This window comes from Grammomys surdaster, unplaced genomic scaffold, assembly GCF_004785775.1.
Source record: "Grammomys surdaster isolate TR1022 unplaced genomic scaffold, NIH_TR_1.0 278, whole genome shotgun sequence".
NCBI lineage: Eukaryota > Metazoa > Chordata > Mammalia > Rodentia > Muridae > Grammomys > Grammomys surdaster.
In genome coordinates, this window is record NW_021604719.1 from 14088847 (window position 1) to 14109576 (window position 20730).

Consider the following 20730-nt stretch of genomic DNA (forward strand, 5'->3'; position numbering starts at 1 on the left):
CTCTCTCTCTCTCTCTCTCTCTCTCTCTCTCTCTCTCTCTCTCTCTCCTTTCTGTATATAGAACAGGCTGGAATCTCTCATTTACTGCTTCAGCACCATACCAGCCTGATGATTCCATGGTCCCTGACATGATGTTCATGGACTCACCCTCTAGAACTGTAAACCCCAGGAATCTTTAATATAAGTTGCCTTGGTCATGGTGTCTCATCATAGCAGTAGAAAAGTAAGCAAGACAGTGTGTGCATACACATAGAATAACATTGTAATTGTCCTGAGTATCCACATGGTGGACCATAATTAGCCTGTTCTTGGCTTTTGGACTCCAGTCTCATAATAACCCATGACCATGAATCATGGTGCTCATGGCTAGAAGAACCAACCTTAAAGCATACGACTTAAGTTCAGGTAATGATGGTAGCCCATCTTTTCTTACTGTAAAGATCAATCCAGGAGAAATTATATTGCCTAAGATGCCAAGGAGAGTCCTTTTTCAATTTTGCATGGAAAATGAATTGTCTCACTGTTGAGTCTGTAGGTAGGTAGGTAGCATCTTTGCTATGTGAAGACTACTAGTTTTCTTTGGGAAATAATGGGACCAGCACAGGCATAGTGCTGAGATATAGAAGCAGGAAGAGATATGGTATTTTGATGCCTTTTAAATTTGTAGACTCTATCTGTGAACGAAACACTAACTACCTCTGACTCTCCAGTGGTATATTTGTGTCTCTTGAAAGAGAATATGAACGGATACTTGCCTGAAGATGTTTGGCTGAGCAAGAAGCAAGGAAATGGAATGATAACTGAGGGAGGAAAGAAGGGAGAAGTTCGATGACATTGTTCATTTGTGGGAAATTGTATTTTCATATGCTGAGCCGAATCATCTAGAAAGGCCAGTACAGTAAGCAGAGTGGATTGGGTGACGTCAGAGAAAAGACAGCAGAAGAAAAGCTTTGTGACAAGAAGAGATGAATAAAATTTAAAAGTATGGACTTTGAGAACATCTCTGTTGATCCATTATGGATGCTTTTTACAAAGCAGAAACTCAACTGACAATGCAACAAGTCCAGCTACCATAACACATAAAAGCAAGGCCAGAGGAGGGATGCATGGAAGTTAAGTCAGTCAGTCAGGAGTGCTCACCCAGAGTGTGAGTACCATTCACTTCTGCCTTACCTGCTTCTATACACCTCAATGTACCATCTTGTAAGACACCTGCAGCAAAACCAAGCATCACATGCAAGATTATATGCTGGAATAGAGTCTTTTAAAAACCCTGGTAAAATTCTTCTCTTCAAGTTTCAGGTATCTCTACTATATTATATGGCCATTTATAAAAGAGTCACTTAGGCGTGCATGTCAGGCAAACATGACAGCTTATTTCAGCCAGGATTCACGTGCTGGGCATGGCAAAGTCAAGCTCCTTTTCACATGTGGCTTCTGCATTCTGGCTGGGTTTTGGTTCAAGTGATAGACATGGAAAGAGCTATCAGAAAAAAAAGGATTATTTTGGTTCTCTGTATTTGATAGGATGTGGTTTTGGCATAGAATATACTCTGCTATAGAAATGGCTCTGGGGCATACTGAGAAGAATATCTGCTCTATTCGTGCTCAATGAAATACTGTCTTTATGTCTGCTGGTGCAATGTACCTCGAAGGTTTCTTCGTTGGTCTTTAGTTTGGATGACCGACTTGAAAATGAAGGCAACATATGCTAATCACCAGCATTGTACCGGGAACAATCTGACATTTTATGTCCAGTAGTGTTCTGTTTTGTTTTGTTTTTATGAAAGTGGGCATGCCAATATCTGATGCAAATGCATTTACGATTGTTACACTTTCTCCATGAACTCCACTTCCTTAGCATAGAGTTATGTTCTTAGTCTCTTGGAACTAATTTTTGGTTTGAAGGCTATTTTATCAGATGTCAGAGTAGCTATGCAACCTGCTTTTCAACTACTATTCACTTGAAGATTGCTTTTTCTCCTTTGACTCTCATCCAGTGAAAGTCCTTATCAGAGAGCGATCTGTTTCCTGGAGACCACAGATAGTTGAATCTAGATGGTTTGTTTTATTTTGTTTTTAAATCCAGTCAACTAGTCTGCTTCTTTTTCCTGGGAACTTCAGGCTATTTACATTTATTATTGAGAGAAATTTGTTGTTACTGTGATTTTGTTGGTTGTTTCCTTGTTGGTTGGATTATTGTTTGTTCCTTACTTCTTCCCTACTAATAGCAGTTTGTTGGACCTGATGGAGTCCCACCTTTCCTTTCCTTGTTTGTAAGGGTGAACAAGGAACATTTATTGAGAGGTAGAGTAACAGTTCTCTGGTGTCGTTTGTCCACCTAATCCTCTCATGAAATGTGTTCTTTCCTGCACTCCTGTGATCGAGACTTCCTCTTCCTCTGCATAGTATTCCTTTAAGTATCTTCCGGTTTCTGCTCTACTGCCTTGGTCATGAACTGTCTTAGGTTGTGCTGATTGTGACACGTCTTTGTTTTTCCATCAATTTTAAAGGGTAGCTTTGTTTGATAAAGCAACCATGGTTGAGTCTTATTTATATTCTGGACTTGAATATACATATTTATTGTACATGTACATATGTATTTTCATGCTTGCATGCTTTTTAAGAGTTTTTGAGGATATCTAATGTTATTCTGAGAAAGGGTTAATTGCACTGGTTATCTTTTGCCAACTTTACATCTTTTGGGGGAAAGATAGAAACTCGATTAAAGAGCTATTTTCTTCAGATAAGTGAGTCCGTGAGACATTTTCTTGATGAATTATTGATGTGAGAGGGCATAGCTCACTGTGGGCATTGTCTCCTCTGGGCAGGTGGTCTTGGGTTCTGTAAGAAAGCAGGCTGAACAAGCCATGAGGAGCATGCCAATAAGCTGCTTTCCACCATAGTCTCTGAATCAGCTCCTGCCTCCTGGTTCCTGCCATGAGTTCTGCCTTGATTTTCCTTCATGAGAGACTGTCATTGAGACGTGAAAGTCAAATAAATCCTTTCCTCTCCAAAGTTGCTTTTGATCATGGTGTGTTACCATAGCAACAGAAACCCTAAGACATGCAATTGCCAACTCCAAAATCTTGAACATGCAATAGTATGTTATCACCAAATAATTCTATAGCTTTGCTTATTTAGTCATTAATTCATTTGAGTTGATTTCTATATAAATTGTGGCAGGGGTCCAATACTAGGTTTTTGCAATATATTACTTAGTTGTCCTAATAATTTTTTGAAGAAAATCTTCATAGTAATCTTTATGACACACTGGACAAAAATCTGTTAGGTCTTTGGACTTAATTATATTCTATCAGTTCTTACATCTGTCCTTGTCCCGACCTGACACTATGTTGACTATTACAGATCTGTGTAAGCTCTGAAATTGAGAGGTATTCATCCTACAGCCTTCTTCTTCTATAAGATGATTCTGAATAATTGAGTACCTTGGTACTCCATCAAAGTTAAACAATCCATTTGTTCATTCTGAAATAAAATCTCTAATTTTAATAATGGTTACATTTAATTTATAAAGGGTGTTGGCAACTTAACAGTATTAAATCTTTTAATCTATGAACATTGGATGACTCTCCATGTATTTAGGTATTATTTCACTTCCCTCAGTAACATTTGTAGTTTCAACATACCAGCCTTTCACTTCTGTGGTTAAATTTATTACTAGGATGTGTTTTTCAGTATGTTGTTATAGATGGATTTTTTTGTTTTAATTTTCTTATGTCATTGCTTATTGCTCATCATTCCAGTTGTATATTTTACCTTCTAACTAACATTGTTGAACTACAATTTCTCCCCTAAATACTGTTATTGTTACGGTTGCTTCACATACTTTGGTTCTCCTGTTTGGTTCATTTATAATCTGCTAATCTTGATGAAATGATATTTTGTTAATTAACATATAATGACTTTGTTTTTAATAAAAATATTTCAGGAGAACACTATTCAAACATTTTCATTACATTTATTTTTTTCATGTGAGTGTGTGTAAGTGTGTGTATCACAGTGTACGTGAGGTCAGAGGAAAGCTTAAGAATATCAGTTCTCTCCTTCTAACACGTGGGGTCTGGGGTTAGAAGTCCTGCTGTAAGAGTTGGCAACAAGGTACTTTTATCCACTGAGGTATCTCACAGGCCCATAATAGGAAGTAGTTCTCTTGGCTATTGCATGCACATGGTACCTTCTCTTTCACTTTTAGCCTGTTTGAATATCAAATCTGTCCATTTTAGGCAGCGTATTGTTTGATCATATCTTTTAGTCTTTTTCTTTTAACTGGGAAGTTGGATCCACTGATAGTTAAGGTATTATAAATAATGAAATATGCATTTCACTTTGTTGTTTAAGCATTTTATGACTTTTTGTGCTTTGTTTCTGTACGATAACTTCTAATGAACTATTTGATTTTTTCTTATAGTTTATTTTTATCTTATATATGTCAATTTCCCCCCAAATATGTATTAGGACTCTTGATAGCATCTCATAGGCCTCTTGGATTTCCTTTCTTTCTTTAGATGATCCCGGTGCCCTATTACAATTCTCATGAGATGTACGTCCCCCCGATCCAGAATCCACATATAAAATCCTGCATCTCTAATTTGATGATATTTGGAGATGCAGCTTTTGTGATGCAATTAAGCTTAGACCATCTCATCAGGGTGGCATTACTACTCTTATAAGAGGAGGAAGAGACAAGAAACCTCTCTCCCTCACCTTGTAAGTCTATAGCAGAGAGATGACAGAAGGAAGAATCTGTTTACCACTGAACAGTCTGGGACCTTGAACTTAGACTTCACAACAGTAAACTATAAAATCTTAAGCTACTTGGTCCATAGCATATGTGTTTTCATTCTTAGAGAATTACTGACGGAAATTGATATCATGAAATAGTGGGCCAGGCAGATGGTTAAGTAAATCAAAGTGCATACCACCAAGGCTAATGATGACTCTGAGTCCATTCCCTGGAAATTGCATGGTGGAGGGAGAGAATAGAGTCCTCCTACAGTCACCTGTAACCTCCACGTGCACATCCACACTCACATCCAGACAATAAATGAAAATTTAGAGATGTTTTTGGTTGATTTTTATCTTATGTATATGAGTGCTTCACTCTCATGTATGTTTTTGAGCTGTACAGATACAGTGCCTACAGAGTCCACAAGATTGTGTGGGATTCCCCTGGAGTTGTAGACAGTTTGAGTGCTTTGAACTGAGCATTGGGTCATCTGGAAGTGCAGTCAGTGTTTTAAATCTTGAGCCATCTCTCTGGCTTTGAAAATGTTTTTAAAAAATAGGATTCTATTGTAACAAGTAACTAAAATGTAGAAACAGATTTGAAGCACCACGCTGGGTAGAGGCTTGGAAATTGTAAGGGAAGTGCTTAACAAATAGATATTGGGAGGGCATAGATCAGCAATACAGTACTTGCCTGGTGTGAACTAGGATCAGTTCATCCCCAGTACTCAGGGGAATGTGGCTATTACCATGAAATGGATAACAAAGATCTAGGAAAGAAACAGAGAGCTAAAGAGAAAGCTCTATTTTCTCCGAGAAGACTAATCATCATGAAAGAATATTGGTAAAAATATGAATATTAACAAGGATTCTAACAGGGTCAGGAGAGGGAAAGATAAACACGGTGTTTAAGATGAAGACAAGATGGTCCTGGCTGAGTTGTGTCCACAGCCTGTTGTGAGAAGTGGAAAACATGTCAGCATTGAAACTGGAAATTTGGCTGAAAAGAGTTGAAGAGGTAGATAATGAACAAGATAAGCAAATTGAAAAAAATAATTGTTAAGTAAAGAACAGAAAGTTCTCAGCTTATTTGTATTGCAGAGAATGCCAAGGGGGTTGCCATGCAACTGTCTTTTAAGGAGATAGTTATGAGTGTGAACCACAGACCTACTCAGCACCCTCAACAGGAACAGCAAGAATTTCAGTTACAAGTGATGGAGATGGGATGGAAGAAAGAGGAGGGTCTCTGCTTTCTTAGATTCCACAGGACAGACAATTAAGCTATGCACATGTAAATATGTTATCCTTAGTCTCAATAAGCCAAACAAGCAATGATGCTGGGGTCACCTGAAACTATGGGGGTCTAAGCTAGCATGGCAGAATCTTAAGAGCTAGACTCATGTGGTAGAATGTTGGCCCCTATGAGGCCGAGGCCTGGAGATGAGACTTCTATGCAGTATAGGTGTCAGGATTTGACTCACACTGTGCACAGCTGCAAAGGATCAAGCACTGCCCAACAGAACCATAGCGCATCATCAAAGAATGATTCTCATCCCTTAAGGCTCATGCATTCATCTCTCCTTCCTTCATTTTCCTTTGTGCAAAGGAAATGCTTCTACTGTGCCTGTTTGACTACTATAGTTTGAAGTCATATATATATATATATATATATATATATATATATATATATATATATGGCTTCCTGGGTTTACCAGCTAGAGAAAAGTATTTCTCCCAGATGAACTATCTTGAATCTTACTAATATGTGATTTAGATGATACTTTGACGAAACGTAGTCTTCAAAGTTGAAAGTTTTGCAAGCTAAGAGTTTGGGGGCTGTTGAGCTCAGATGTGTTTGCATTAAGCACAATGTAAATTTGTGGAGGGCTAGATGTGAAATAAAAAAAGCTGAACTTGTCCTCACTGCATATGTTGAGATCCTAATACTTCAGGAAGTAGATCTAGAGATAATCATGAAGCTGGAGTAACCTAAGGTGACATGATTTTCTTCTAGGATAGAGAAGAGAGTGACCAATTTGGGATGCATGTATAGTCTCATTTATAATATTGATTGCTTTAAACATGCAGACCATAGTAGATGTTGTTATACTCATCTGAATTGATAGAGAATTCTCTTCTGGCTTTCTGACTCTTCTATCCTAGGCTGCACCACACCTTCCTAGTGGATTTTCACTTGAATTTCTGCTTGGCTCCCTTTTATAATCTCTTTGCAATTTCCCATTTACTTACACATCATTATCCAGATTTCCTTTACTGCTGCTCTGTTCATGGGTTTCTTTGTTTTACTTTTAACTCTGGTATATTTATATAAACTAACCATCAGGTTTTTTGTTCAGAAAGTCTAGCACATACTCTTTAGAATCCCATACAACAATTTGTCAATTTCTCTCTCTTTTTTTTTAAGATTTATTTCATGTATGTGGGTACATTGTAGCTGTCTTCAGACACACCGAAGAGGGCATTGGATCCCCATCATAGATGGTTGTGAGCCACCATGTGGTTGCTGGGAATTGAACTCAGGACCTCTGGAAGAGCAGTCGGTGCTCTTAGCCAACCGCTGAGCGATCTCTCCAGCCCCAATTTCTCTTAATAAGTGAGTTTTCTCAAAGAAAAATGCACATTATATTTCGAAGGTTAGTAATTTAACTGAAAGCTAGACATCCTAACTACTGTGCTGTAGAGATTCTAGATGCCAGGTACTATCTTTCCACCCAAAGAAATGTTCAAATCATTTGTTGATGACAGTTGTTCATTTAGTTAGTGATTTTTCTTTGCACCAAATTTGCAAAGACTATATGCCTTATTATACAAACACTGAAGTTCCATTTTATTATTTCTATAGTTAGTAATATGACAGAGATTTCTTTGGATATCAACATTTTTCTTCATCAAGAACTTTTCTAGAACCAGAAAGTGTTCTTCTGGCTTCTATAAAATTCTTCAATGATAAATTCTGACCTTTTTTCTTTTTGCTAACTCAATAGTTAACTTGCATCTAGACTACTTCCTACAGCTTTCCATCTGCCATCCTCTAATTTCAATGAGATGTAAATATGACTCTAAAACATCAATACCTTTGCTTGACCCTTGCTATGGTACAATGGGTAGAGTTTATCTTTGAGTTCTCATGTTAGAACTTTTCAAATATTTTATTTCTTATTTGACAACTTCACACACATATATGACACATTTTTTATCACATTAATATCAGTGCTCTTACTATCATCTCTTAGCAACAATTTGGGATCTTGAGAAAAGGTGTGGGACCTTGTCTTCAGGATGAGTCAAAACCCAAACCATGAATGTTAATCCCTCAGCAGGTGAATCATATGTTCCTGCTAAGTTGGTACTCAGGGTCCATAAAGTCTATCATTTACAGGACAGATGCTGTCCACTGTTTCTCTCTTCTTAAGCAGAGGCCTTCTGCTAAGTTAGATGGACCTTTCATTTTCATTCCATAACATATCTTTCTCTTTTGTTTCCTTTCTTTCAGGCTTGTTTCATGGCCTTTTGCAAAGGGGAAAGGGGCTACCAATTGTCTGCCAATAATTGGGTTCATAGATACATCTTAGACATCAACAGTAAATTACCAGGTTTTGCCACAAACCATCCACATGAGAAGAAAACAATAAAACCTCTCTATTGTGCTTTCATGAGACAATGATACATAACAACAACCAAGACACACATTTCAAAAAGTTAATGCAGACACTTCAAAGCCAAAATTGGTGCAGGCCAATATGGTTTCATTTGCATGTGTATGTTGAGACAGGATTTTATATGACCCATATTTGCCTCAGTCTCACAGTGTAGTCAAGAAAGGCCTTGACCTCATGCTCACTCTGCCTCCACTTTCTCTGGAGTGTGATTTCAGGGGTCCACCAACAACCACCTTTAGCACTGTGGTCATTGTTCATGGAGCTCTCTGTTCATTTTCCTTGGAGATTTATAGTCTACTCTGAACTTCTGGGGAACTAACTGTCAAAGCATAGCAAAGCACAAAGCAGCATAGTAAAATGCAGCCTTCTCTATTGAGATCAGAGTATCAATGAATTGTGGTCCCAAAACTCAAACGTGAATCTCCTGACTTTGAGTGAAAACTTCTCTAAGTTATGCTGAGCCTGAGTTAAACTGTAACATACAAAGAAAGAGGATACAAGGTTAGTATCTACCTTAAAAGGAAGACTATGGCAAGATAGGGAGATTTCTTGCTTGTAGAAGAAAAAGTAAATTTCTCATGTAGATGAGCCAACATTCTGAGAAAGACTTCACAGAGCTCATCTTGGTAGGCAGCCTCAGAGGTAAGGCTGGACATGATCAAGAGCCTGGTGATTGGAGGCATACCAATGTAGTCTGAATCTAATCCATTTCTTAAGCAAGTCAATTCACCATTGAGTATCTAGTCCTTCAGTCTTTAAAGACGTTATACCAAAAAAGTATAAACAAAGCTACACATGGGGTTCCAGGTGATACAGTAATACAATCTTTATGGATAGCACCCAACAATGTATCTACAAAACATCACCATTTGTCTATAAGATACATATAAATGCATTTTCTCAGCTTCTGATTCGTGACCAAGTGTTTGGGATTCGTGGATGACTTAGTTTATCAGCTGAATACTTACAAAAGCAAATGTTAGAAAACCCAACACCGAGGATACTTCTTTAGTGGTATCCACTTCTTTATGGCTCACTGTTGGATATTGGTAGGTTGGACTTCAAGGTCTAGTGATAAAGCATTCCAATAATACCCTCAGGAATCTGGTTTCCCTTTAATTTCTCCTACCAAAGTGTGGGTCATTCAGTGCCTAGTTTGCCTGAAGTTTGTAGGATGGCTACAACACCATCATATCTGGTAGATAAGAGAACGTATCTCCAAAGGAAAGTTCAGTTTGGTTGAAACTCAACCTACTGTATGTAAAATGGGAATAACAGCTGTGTAAACTTCTCAAGGAATTAAACAGAGATGCTGGAATAATTTAAAAGTAAAAGATTTTGCAGGATGTCTATTACATAGTAATTCTATAGTAAATGTGAACAATTATTGATATAGTTCTTCATTATTTATTCATATGTACAGTTCCACATTGTGTGATATTTATTTTTAAATTGTCTGCATTTTCGGTTAAAATGTGAATAATTTTTGAAGGTAAGAATAATACTTTTACTTTTAATCTTCTATTTCTTATGTAGAACAAGTAACAAATTTACTTTTTCCAGCAAATGAATAAATAAATAATTGTTTGGTGAAGGACTAGAGACTCTCTAAACAACAGAAAATAGATTTACAAGAAAAACAATCAAATAATGAGAAGATATTTTACACATCAGACAGGATGTTGAAACGAAATGTACCTAACTGGGGAAATAATCCCATAAAGAGGTTTTCTCTAATAATGGCAAAAAAAAAAAAGTTCAATTGAGAGAGAGACAGAGAGACAGAGAGAGAGAGAGAGAGAGAGAGACAGAGAGACACAGAGAGAGTGACAGAGACAGAGAGACACAGAGACAGAGAGACACACACACACACACAGAGAGAGAGAGAGAGAGAGAGAGAGAGAGAGAGAGAATTCTCATCTATCCTCCGATGTTTCAGAGATCGTTGTGGAAGAGAGGTCAGAAGAAATATAGGGGCCACTGGCAGTGATGACTACAAGCAAGCAGTCTTTGTTCTGTGCACTTTTACCAACTTCTACCAGCAAATAAAGTATTCTCAGTAAAACAAACAAACAAACAAAAAGTATTTTTAACACTGAAATCGATGCTGGTAGTGGTTAGAGAAGCTGGAAGAACAATGAGAATCATAAGACTCAGTACTTAATATGTTACCGATTTCCTGCTGAGTGTTGCTCTTTTGTGAACACACATAATTTTCATGCTTTAGGTAATATTCTTTTCTTCCCCACTGTCATTGCAAAGGGAAATGAGAGGCCCAGCAACTCGCCTCAGCCACTTAGCAAAAGTGAGATTTCTGTCTGAAGGCTTTGACATAGAGTCCACATGATTTACTAGTCCACTCTGGAAAGACAGAAGTGGGCTCAGAGAAGCCAGCCCGCATTCCCAAGCCACTACAGGCCCATTAAAGCACACCGAGCCTCCAGTAAAGCTCAGAATTGAAACATATCCCCAACAGTTCGTGCAATGTGCATTTCTTCTGACCCTGGGTATGCACCTTAGGGATTCCCAGCACATAACACAGTGGCTGTGTTGTGTTCCAATTGAACAAATTCATTTTAAATGAATAATTTGTAGATGGACTGAAGAAGCCCGTATATAGCATAAGGTATGTATGCTACCTCACCCATTTCCTTTCAGATAGTTTTCTTCATATGATTAACTACTTATAAGCACTGATTTTTGAAGGGAAAAAAAGTATATGTTACAGTAATATCCAGGAATATGTGAAAGAGGTACTCAGAGATAATCCATGTTTCAAAAGATACAGAGAGCTGCTGTGAACACACAAACCCTCCAGCTCTTCCAATGACTCTCAGGATTGCTTACTGAGCATCAGAGACAGAGCTCAGGGAGCTGTCTGAGAGAAAGGAAGAGGCAATCAGGGAGCCAGGTCTCTGAGAGACTAGGACCATCACACCACACCCTCAAGAGGGACCTGAACAGTAGGACAAGCACAAAGGAATATTTTGGTTGTGGTTTGCATAGCTCTGGTTCTAGTAAGACTTAAACTTGAGACATTGGACTTTCAACCTTCCCCTCCACCTCTAACACAGTTGCTCTTATGGTGTTTGAGTGAGTGAAATCCCATACACTCTGTGGAGAGCTGTAGATCTCCAGGAGTTAAGTTTCAAGAACCAGGGGTGAGCATGAGATGGTTTTCAGAGGCAGCTGTGCCAGCAGTGGGATCTCAGAGAGCAGAGGAGGTGAGTGCTGAGAGCCCATTATAGGGAGATGTCTCCTGCAATGGTGACTTCATTCTTACCTCGCTTGCCTATGTTAGAAGTAATGGAATCAATGGAGTTTCCCCTTTTCTCTCATTACTTGTCATTTGTAGAGAACGTGGCAGAAGCCCTTTATGGAAAGATTTAACAGACCTTAGTAGAGGACAATTCATCCTAAGTTGACACTATAAAAGGAGTCTTTAAAGTACCACTGAATCCCATGTCCTGACAACAGCATATGTTTAGCTTACAGCTTCGGAAGCAACGAAATCACAACTACTTGAGAAAGTTTCTGTGCTGGAAGGAAGGCTAGAGGACGTGAACCGAAAGAATGTTGGTGGAGAGTTGTATGAAAACATGGTTCTTGAGAAAGACAAGGTACGAGGAAGAAAGGCCATCTGTTTTAAGTGTTACTTAACCATATATGACAAGTCGGTAAGCCATTGCTGGATTGAAAGTTCTAATTTAAACAGCTGGACCTGTCACTCAGAGGTAACAAGCACTTGAAGTTGTTCCTACTAAAAGTGTTGACTTGTCCCTTTGGCCCACAGATAACTAAAATCATAAGGGAAAATGTGCAGCTCTGCCTGCATTCTGCCTATCTCTTTGGCTGAAGGCATAGAGATAAGTCATTATCTAAACCTACAATCACCTAGGATTCTAGAAGACCAAAATCTGGGAGAAAAAAAAGCACTCCCTCCAGATAGGGCAGTTGTCCATAGGAGTAAGGTTGCTTTCTAAAATTAACAGCTTAATAGAATGGAAGACCACCATGCAGGACAAGAACAAGCTGAGGAAGTGGTGAGCCAGTGTTGGGTGGATCACATCTTGACCTAGAGTGCTTCACTGTGCAGATTTTTTGCCTTCTAATTTCCCATTAGTACTTCAAAATCAGACGGGGCAAGGGGTGTCACTGGAGCCTATATTTGTTCCTCTTCCCGAGGTGGACATGCTATGCTAGATATATCTCCTTTCTCTTCTGTTTAGTATTATTTCCCTTAATTGGTGTATTGGGATAGGGGCCTGAGCCTACTTCATTGGGAGTTCTGGAGCCCAAACTTTTAACCTAAAAATCTGTTAACTGTAGAGATTTGGTTAGACTGTACAAGTATCCGAGTTTAATCTTTAGCATTGAAAAAAAATTAAGTTCAAATTTGAGTTAGTGGGGGTGAACATAACATTTTCATTTGGTAAAGGTAACTTTATTTCTTGCTGAACATTGACATATTTGAATTTTAAGTTACATTTTAAGCTTTTTTTTGATAATGTGCCTTTTAGGGTAATATTAATTGCATAGTCTATTTTGTATATGATATTAACTGTACACATATTTCTTAGTTTTCAAGGTTATACCTTATAAAGCCCTTATTTCTGTAAAATAAAACAATGGGTCTTAAAATTTGATGTGTTGTCTTAGTTAGGGTTACTGTTGTTATGATAAAACAGCATAACCAAAATCAAGTTGAGGAAGGAAGATTTTATTTGGCTTATACTTCCATTTTGCTGTTCATTGTCGAAGGAAATCAAAACAGGAACTCACATAGAACAGGAACCTGAAGACAGGAACTGGCACAGAGGCCATGGAGGGGTGCTGCTTACAGCCTTGGTCCCCATAGCTTGCTCAGCCTGCTTTCTTACAAAATCCAGGACCAGTAGTCCAGGGACGGCACCAAGTGATGGGATGGCTTGGACTTTCCCCATTAATAAATAATTAATAAAATGTCCTATAGACGGTTCTTATTGAGATATTTTTCACAATTGAGATTTCCTCCTTTCAAATAGTTCTAGCTTGTGTCAAGTTCAAACAAACTATCCAGTACACATATTTTTAATTTGTAAAGTGATGGATTCCTGAAAACTCATTATATACATTGTTCAATCCACAGAGTTTGTATATGCCTATAGATGTGGGTAAATAGACCGCAGTGGTAGAGTCCCGGAGGCTTTCCATGCGGCGAGTCCCACAAACAGGAGAAAGTCTAAGGTTCCAGAGGCTGGAAGCTTTGGTGGTGGCAGTCCCCAAAGACACAAGAAAGTCCTTGGTTCCAAAAGGGTTTATTTTCATGGCAGGTGGTAGATGGATCTGGATGTACCCCCTGTTAAACTCAGGGCAGACTTGAGTTAAATAGGGAGGGAGAAAGGGGGAAGGTCTGGGAAAGAATGCTTAATTGGCTCCGCCCTCTGGCCTTCATTAGTATGTAAATCTCTAGTGCCTGAGGCCTATAGTCACGTCCTCTACAAGTGCACTTTGGGAGGGGCCATAATGGCCTACGTGACTGAACAATGTTGGTCCATGGAGACTAGACTGTGTGTCAGGACCCTGGGTTCTGGGGACATGGCCGAACACCTGCCATTTCTCCCTTGGAGTCTCAGGGTTCCAGGCCCATGCCCAGCCAAGAACTAAGGTACCCTTATGCAGTCCCACATATAGATGTTTCTTGTAAAAGTACTTATGAGTGCTCATACACATGTACGTACACACACACACACACACACACACACACACACAGAGAGAGAGAGAGAGAGAGAGAGAAAGAGAGAGAACTCATTACCTCAAGCCATCATTTTCCTCAGTTAACATATTTGTACTTTGCCCTTGGACTCTCTCATAGAAGAGAAGAGGACAAGAAATGGAGAAGTGATCTCTCTAGTACAGTTTTCCACAACCCCTAATACTGCCAGGCAGGAGATTGAGAAAAGACATCCATTTACTTGTGGGGCGCTTTGACTATGAAGACTTACACACCTGTTCTCCTAACCCTTCTCTTTCCAGTGCATTGAGAAGCTGCAAGCAGAAGTAAAAGCCTCCCAAGAGAAACTTAACGCCCATGTAAGTGTTTTTCTTTTTTCTCTCAATTTCCTGTTTCATACCACTGTAATCCTGAAAATGAACAGACATTTTTCAGAAGTCATAAAGGAGGTTTACCCACTGCAAAAAAAATAAAATTAAAAAATTTTAAAAAACACAACAAAAACATAAAGTTAAAAAATCAGTATTTTTACTACTCCATACATAAAGTTCACATTCTTGCAGATGCGGAAAATGAAAACAATATGTGCTCTTATACACAGTCAGATGGTTTAATGAGCCTAAACTGATGGCCCATCCGAGTACTAAATGTAGGAAAGGATCCCAAGTAAGTGAGTGAAGAGACTCAAGTGGTCATCAGTGGTTATGGATACATAGAGCATAGTTCTGAAGCAGAGATCCTGAAACTTCCATTTATGCAAAAAGCCCCTGGAAAATGTCAACCAGCAAGCTTCCCAGAGATGCTGTTTTCTGGGCACTTAGGCCACAGGTGACTGTAGAAGACACTGATACCAGTGCGTCCAATCCTGAGAGTCAATCCTAAGCAGAATATTTTATGTGTATTTGTTTGCCCCAGATTGTGATATCTGAAAAAGTAAGCATAAATCAGAGTGTGTGGATGTCCATTTGCTCCCCTAACGTCTTTGACGAAGACCTCACAAACTCCTGGGGCAAATTCAACTGCACTTTAGCTTATGTCTGTGCAGAGGGGTAATGAACACCAACAGACAGGATACTCTTGTGCACCACCGTCCATTCATCACTTACCCTGCTACTCTTGAGCCCGACACCTTGTGTGTGTCTCCAAAAGCTTGCTTGTCACACTAGTCATCTCCTTCTCCATCTGGACAGCATGGCTTAGTTCTGGCCACGTCAAATGGCCACTCTCAATAGCACCAAGTTCCTCAGACCAGCTCAGAATGCAAGCAGAAAATTCTGGCGACCACCCATTGACTCTGTGAAGTGAGCTGGCCTGAAAAAATCTTTTCAATCGTCCCATCTTTTTGTGCTCAAGGAAAAAAAAGTCTGTCAGACCAGAGCACGTAATTTCTAAATCCAGTCTTTTTCTGACCTTGCTTAATCATTTGACCAATACTGAAAATGACTTGTGTCTGTGTCTGTGGCATTGTGACCTGTTCTTCAGACGTATGCCGCACTAGCTCAGCATTCTGTCACGGATGTTTTTCCTCTGGTCTGCCCCAAGGGTGCCAGCTAATGACTGTAGTTGGAGGAAAGCTCTGGTTCTTAACCTGCTACCTACATCTGTGTGTATAAAGGAAGGCAGATACACTTCCCAAACTTCTGATGCTGTCTGCCAGAGTCTCTTAATAACAGGCTGATTTTCAAAGCTCCCTGTCATTGATGCCTTGGGGAAATGTCTGTGGTATCTACTTCTGTCTCCTAATCTAGAGAGTTTCTGCCTCTACCATGCTGCTATTGTTCCAGGATTGTCTGAACAGGGATTGGGTTTTTTGTTGTTGTTGTTGTTGTTTAGAGTGTCTAGAACTTTCTAAAGTTATTGTCAGACATCTAGGTTTCAATATACCAGTTTACATCCATCAAGAATTTTCGTGAATTCAAGAAATTTTATGTGAAAACTATTAATAATAGCATTTATTGAGTTGGCTATGTGTCATCCTATAATATCAGTTTCAAATTCTAATAAAAACCTAACAAGTTGAGTGTTATTTCTCAGATTAAAAGACTGAATCTTACAAAGGTTAGGTTACTTTTCACACTTGGAAATTCATGATTTTGCCATCCCAACTGAATGTCTTTCCAAATCTCTGTCTCCCGCTGTCTCTGTCTCTTTCTCTTTTTCTTTCTATCTCTCTTTCTCTCTCTCTCTCTCTCTCTCTCTCTCTCTCTCTCTCTCTCTCTCTCTCTCTCTCTCTCTCTCCAAGCTCTCTTGGCTGTCAAAAGTCATTTAAAGCTCTATTTCCAAGATCTCTTTCTCTTTCTCTGACCTGGAAATGAACCTTGCCTTGCAGAGCTTCAGCTCACATGCCTATGTAGATAAACAACCACCTCCACCTCCTGCCATTGTAACCCCTATGTGCATTTCTTAAAACATTGTCCCTGGAGAAAACTTTCAGTAGGATGCTACTAACTACTATGAAAAGAAAAAAAATGTGTGAGGGAGGGTGGATGGGCTGGAAACAAAACAAATCTGGTTTGTTCCCTTTAGAAGTTATCCAAGGATAGCCAGTCTCTGAAAGTGTTCATCTATAAGTACTATTTTAGAGCACATATCTCTGTAGACTGCTAACATCTAACATCAAATGAAAGCAGAATTTCCCAATGTGACCTAGCATTGTGCTGCTATCTCAGGATCAGCAAGTCAAATTTGTCATCTTTTTTTTTCTGAGTCTTGAGTACCTCTGTCCCTCTGTTATAGTCTCCAGCTATGGTGACTATTATAGCACTATTAGATTATTCTAGAGTCCAACTAAAAAGCAATCTTAAAATCCTAACCTTCTCCACTTCCATCCTTCAAGTAGTTGGCTATAGGGTCCTGGATCCAGATCCCCAGGTCACCCCACTTCCACACTTTATCATACTACTGCTTCTTGTGCCTTCCTGCCCAGTGTAGAGTTTAGCTGTTGTAAGTGGTCCCAAATAATTGACATATGAAAATTTGGAGCTTTCTCCTGTCCTTTGACACTCATCACAAAAACAGCCCATTTTGTTTTAGCCGCACAGGGTTTAACTGTCTTAGAAAAGAAAAGATAAAATCTATGTATAAATATTTTAATTGAGTGTTGCATGCAGAGCTCAGAGTACTTGCTTGGTACACCTGAAGCACACGTGCAAGAAGGGCTAGGGAGGCAGAGGGAAAGACAAGAGAGAAAAGAGAAAAGGGAAGGGAAGCGAGCGTGGAAAAGAGTAGTTGACTTAAACTAGGTGCAGACAACAAAACTAAATGTGTGTGTGTGTGTGTGTGTGTGTGTGTGTGAGAGAGAGAGAGAGAGAGAGAGAGAGAGAGAGAGAGAGAGAGAGAGAGACTGGCAGAAAGATTGTGACCCACTAGAGAAGGGGTTTAAGAAACCAAGATTGTGATGACAAAACTTCATAGACAGAGTGAAGTTTTTTACAGGAGAAAAGAAAGGTCTTGAGATGTCTGAGGATTCAGATAGTTACAAAATAAATACTAGGGAGAGCTTGGAAGAGTTTCTTGGTGTCATGTGTTTCAGCCTTCATTGATATTTGAGAGTCCCACTAAAGATTGAACATCCTATTTGCAGTGTGTCAAATGTAGTCTTGTGTAAATTAACTATTGTGCTGGCCAGTGACACCAGCTGAAGTCATCTAAGAAGACTGATCCTCTATTAAGAAGATTCCTCCGTAAGATTGGGCTGTAGGCAAGCCTGTGGGGCATTTTTTCAATCAGTGATTAATGGGGGTGGGCCCAGCATACTGTGGTTGGTGCCATCCCTGGGCAAGTGGTCCTAGGTTCTGTAAGAAAGCAGGCTGAGCAAGCCATGAGGAGCAAGCCAGTAAACAGCACCCCTATGTGGCCTCTGCATCAGCTTCTACCTCAAGCTTTCTGCCATGTTTGAGTTCTTCTCCTGACTTCCTTCAGTGATGAACAAAAATATGGAAGTGTAAGCCAAATAAACCCTTTATTCCCCAAGTTTCTTTTGGTTATGGTGTTTCATCACAGCAATATTAACTCTAAGAAAACCACCTAATGGTATTCCCATTTCCTAAAGACCATCCTGGATGTGCTGGCAAACACAGCTCCTGGCCCTCATCTCTGCTTACCTTTCTCTCATCTCCTTTGCTCTTATCCTCAGACTGATCCTGCTACTAAAATAAAACTTCCATTTTCCCTTATAGTTACAGTACACATGACATTCTGTCCCATTTACACCATTCTCTTGACCAGAATGTCTTCCCTGGACTCATCCAAATAACTCTTACTGTTAAACACTTTAGGAGCTAGAGAGATGGTTAAGGCCACTCAGTGTTTAAGAGTACTGGTTGATTTTCCAGAGGTTGAGGGTTCAATTCCCAGCACCTCCTCGTGCCTTCTTCTGGCTTCCATGGACACTGCATACACATGGTACACAGACATAACATGCAGGCAAAATAATCATACATATAAAACATACACTTAAAAAATACACATTTCTGATACATTAAAATGAACAATTTAATTTGAGCAAAGAACAACTCATGAGTTGAGCAGTGCTCAGAACCATGAGTTCCAGAGAGTTCTAACAGCACCATGTGCTGTGATTGAATGTGAAATAACTTCAGAAGGCTTCTGTGTTGGAATGTTCGATCCCCCGCTGCTGGTGGCAGTGTTTTGGAAGGCTGTGGAACCCATAGGAGGCAGAGCCTCACGGGGGGAAGTGAGTCACTGACGGTGGACCTGTAACCAGCTTTACTTCCTCTCCACTCTCTGCTTCCTCACTGTGGGTAAAGGTGAAGCTTTTCCGTCAACTATATACTGCATCTTTTCTATAAACATAAACAAAAAACCAACCAGCCAAACAAACAACAATCATTTCCTTCTTCAAGTTGCTTTTGTATGGTGTTTTGTCATAGCAATGAGAAAAGCAATTGGAGCAAGAATAAACATGGGGGCTTCAGAGACCAAGTACAGAACCCGTACAGAAATGCCTCAACTGATCATGTTAGGCATCTGCTCTATGGCTGTAAGGAAAAAATGAGATGTTTCCCTATTTGTCCATGACCTGGCCAGTTAGTCGTGTGTTCTTGGCTGAAACAGTCTTTTCTTATAGAACCAATATACTCCTTCGTTAGATTGCATTTTTGTTCATGTACTAAGTTAGGTTGATGAACCTCCCTCCTTCCCTTTCTCTCTCTCTCTCTCTCTCTCTCTCTCTCTCTCTCTCTCTCTCTCCCCCCACCCCCACCCTTTCCTCTGCCTAATCATAGGCCTCACGCTGCAAATAGATTGGGCAGGGAAATTTCTGCCACAAGGAGTCATGGTGGGAAGAAAGACACATGGTTACAGGCATTCTCTCATGCATGGGTTTAAGTGCATGTGCATGCTTGTGTGTGGAGTGAAAACAGAGGGGTGTCTGCATCAGGGTGGAGGAAGAGCATCAGTGAGAAGGGGAAAGGAGAGTCCTTCAGGGGGGCTGAGCAAGCACATGATATACCTGTGTGAAAACAGCATCATGAACTCCATTAGCTTATATTTGAATTTTAAAAACTCAATAAAGCAAAAAATGATATAGCCAAACTAAAGTGAAATTTACTTTGGCATTTATAAGTCACATACTTTATGCTTCTGGGCAAAAGATTTGTGGGTAAAATTATATTTATTAAAGATGCCAGTTACATAAGGCACCACTACAAGCTTAGGCTGGTACTTGTCAGGGTATAGTGTGCCTTCGTCACTTTTCTACTGCTGGGATCAAACACTATGAGCAAAGAAACTTACAGAAGAGTTCATTCAAGCTCATACTTCCAGAAGGAAAAGCGTCTGTAATGGCAGAATAGAGGCAGGACCAGAAGCTGAGGGCTCACATCTTCAATTGCAGGCATGAAGCAGGGAAAACAAACTAGAATGGAAGTGGTCTTTAAACTCTCAAAACCCACCCTCAGTGAAATACTTCCTCCAGCAAGGCCATAGCTCCCGAACCTACCCAAGCAGTGCCACCATCTGGAGACCAAATGCTCAAATCCCCAGAACTATGGGGGACAGCTGTCATTCAAACCATCACAACGTGCAAAGGAGAAAAGATAATAATTTCTTCCAATGGAAATGCAGATTAAAAACAAAACAAGAACAAACAAAACCAAAACCCTAGAGTAAGACAAACTACTTTAGTAACATGAACAACAACTTGGAGTCTGGGCTTATTCAGCTTGGTCATAAAGAACCCAATTGGTGAATCATATTATTATTTAATTAAACTAATACCTATGAAATAGAAAGTGATACAAGCCGTAACATTTCTGAGTTGCCACTTGCTAATATTTTTAAGATTAAAATCACATTCCCTCGCTTTGCTGTGCCTAGAAACAGCTTATATTTGAAAATGGTTTTAAAGATTTATTTTTTCCCAGTGAGTACCCAGTCTGGGCCACCCACAGAACTAAACTGCCCTGGCCAATTTTTTTTCACTCTCTATCTCATGATTATGTAACTGCTTAGATCTATGCAAGCTAAAACAAATACTTACACTGAATGTTTATAGTCACTTGAAGATAATTGTTCAAGTTATAATGACTTGAATTAAGACTAGGTATTTTAAGAGAAAAATATTCC

The 20730-nt window shown here is 39.4% G+C and overlaps 1 protein-coding gene across 1 annotated transcript in view; it reads left to right on the top strand.

The window, feature by feature from the left end:
* Positions 1 to 20730, top strand: part of Ccdc192 (coiled-coil domain containing 192) — a 187734-nt gene that overhangs the window by 42882 nt on the left and 124122 nt on the right. Inside the window, 2 exon segments of the mRNA XM_028777163.1 lie at positions 11918 to 12049; positions 14445 to 14501. Of these exon segments, the coding sequence (XP_028632996.1) occupies positions 11918 to 12049; positions 14445 to 14501 (189 nt within the window).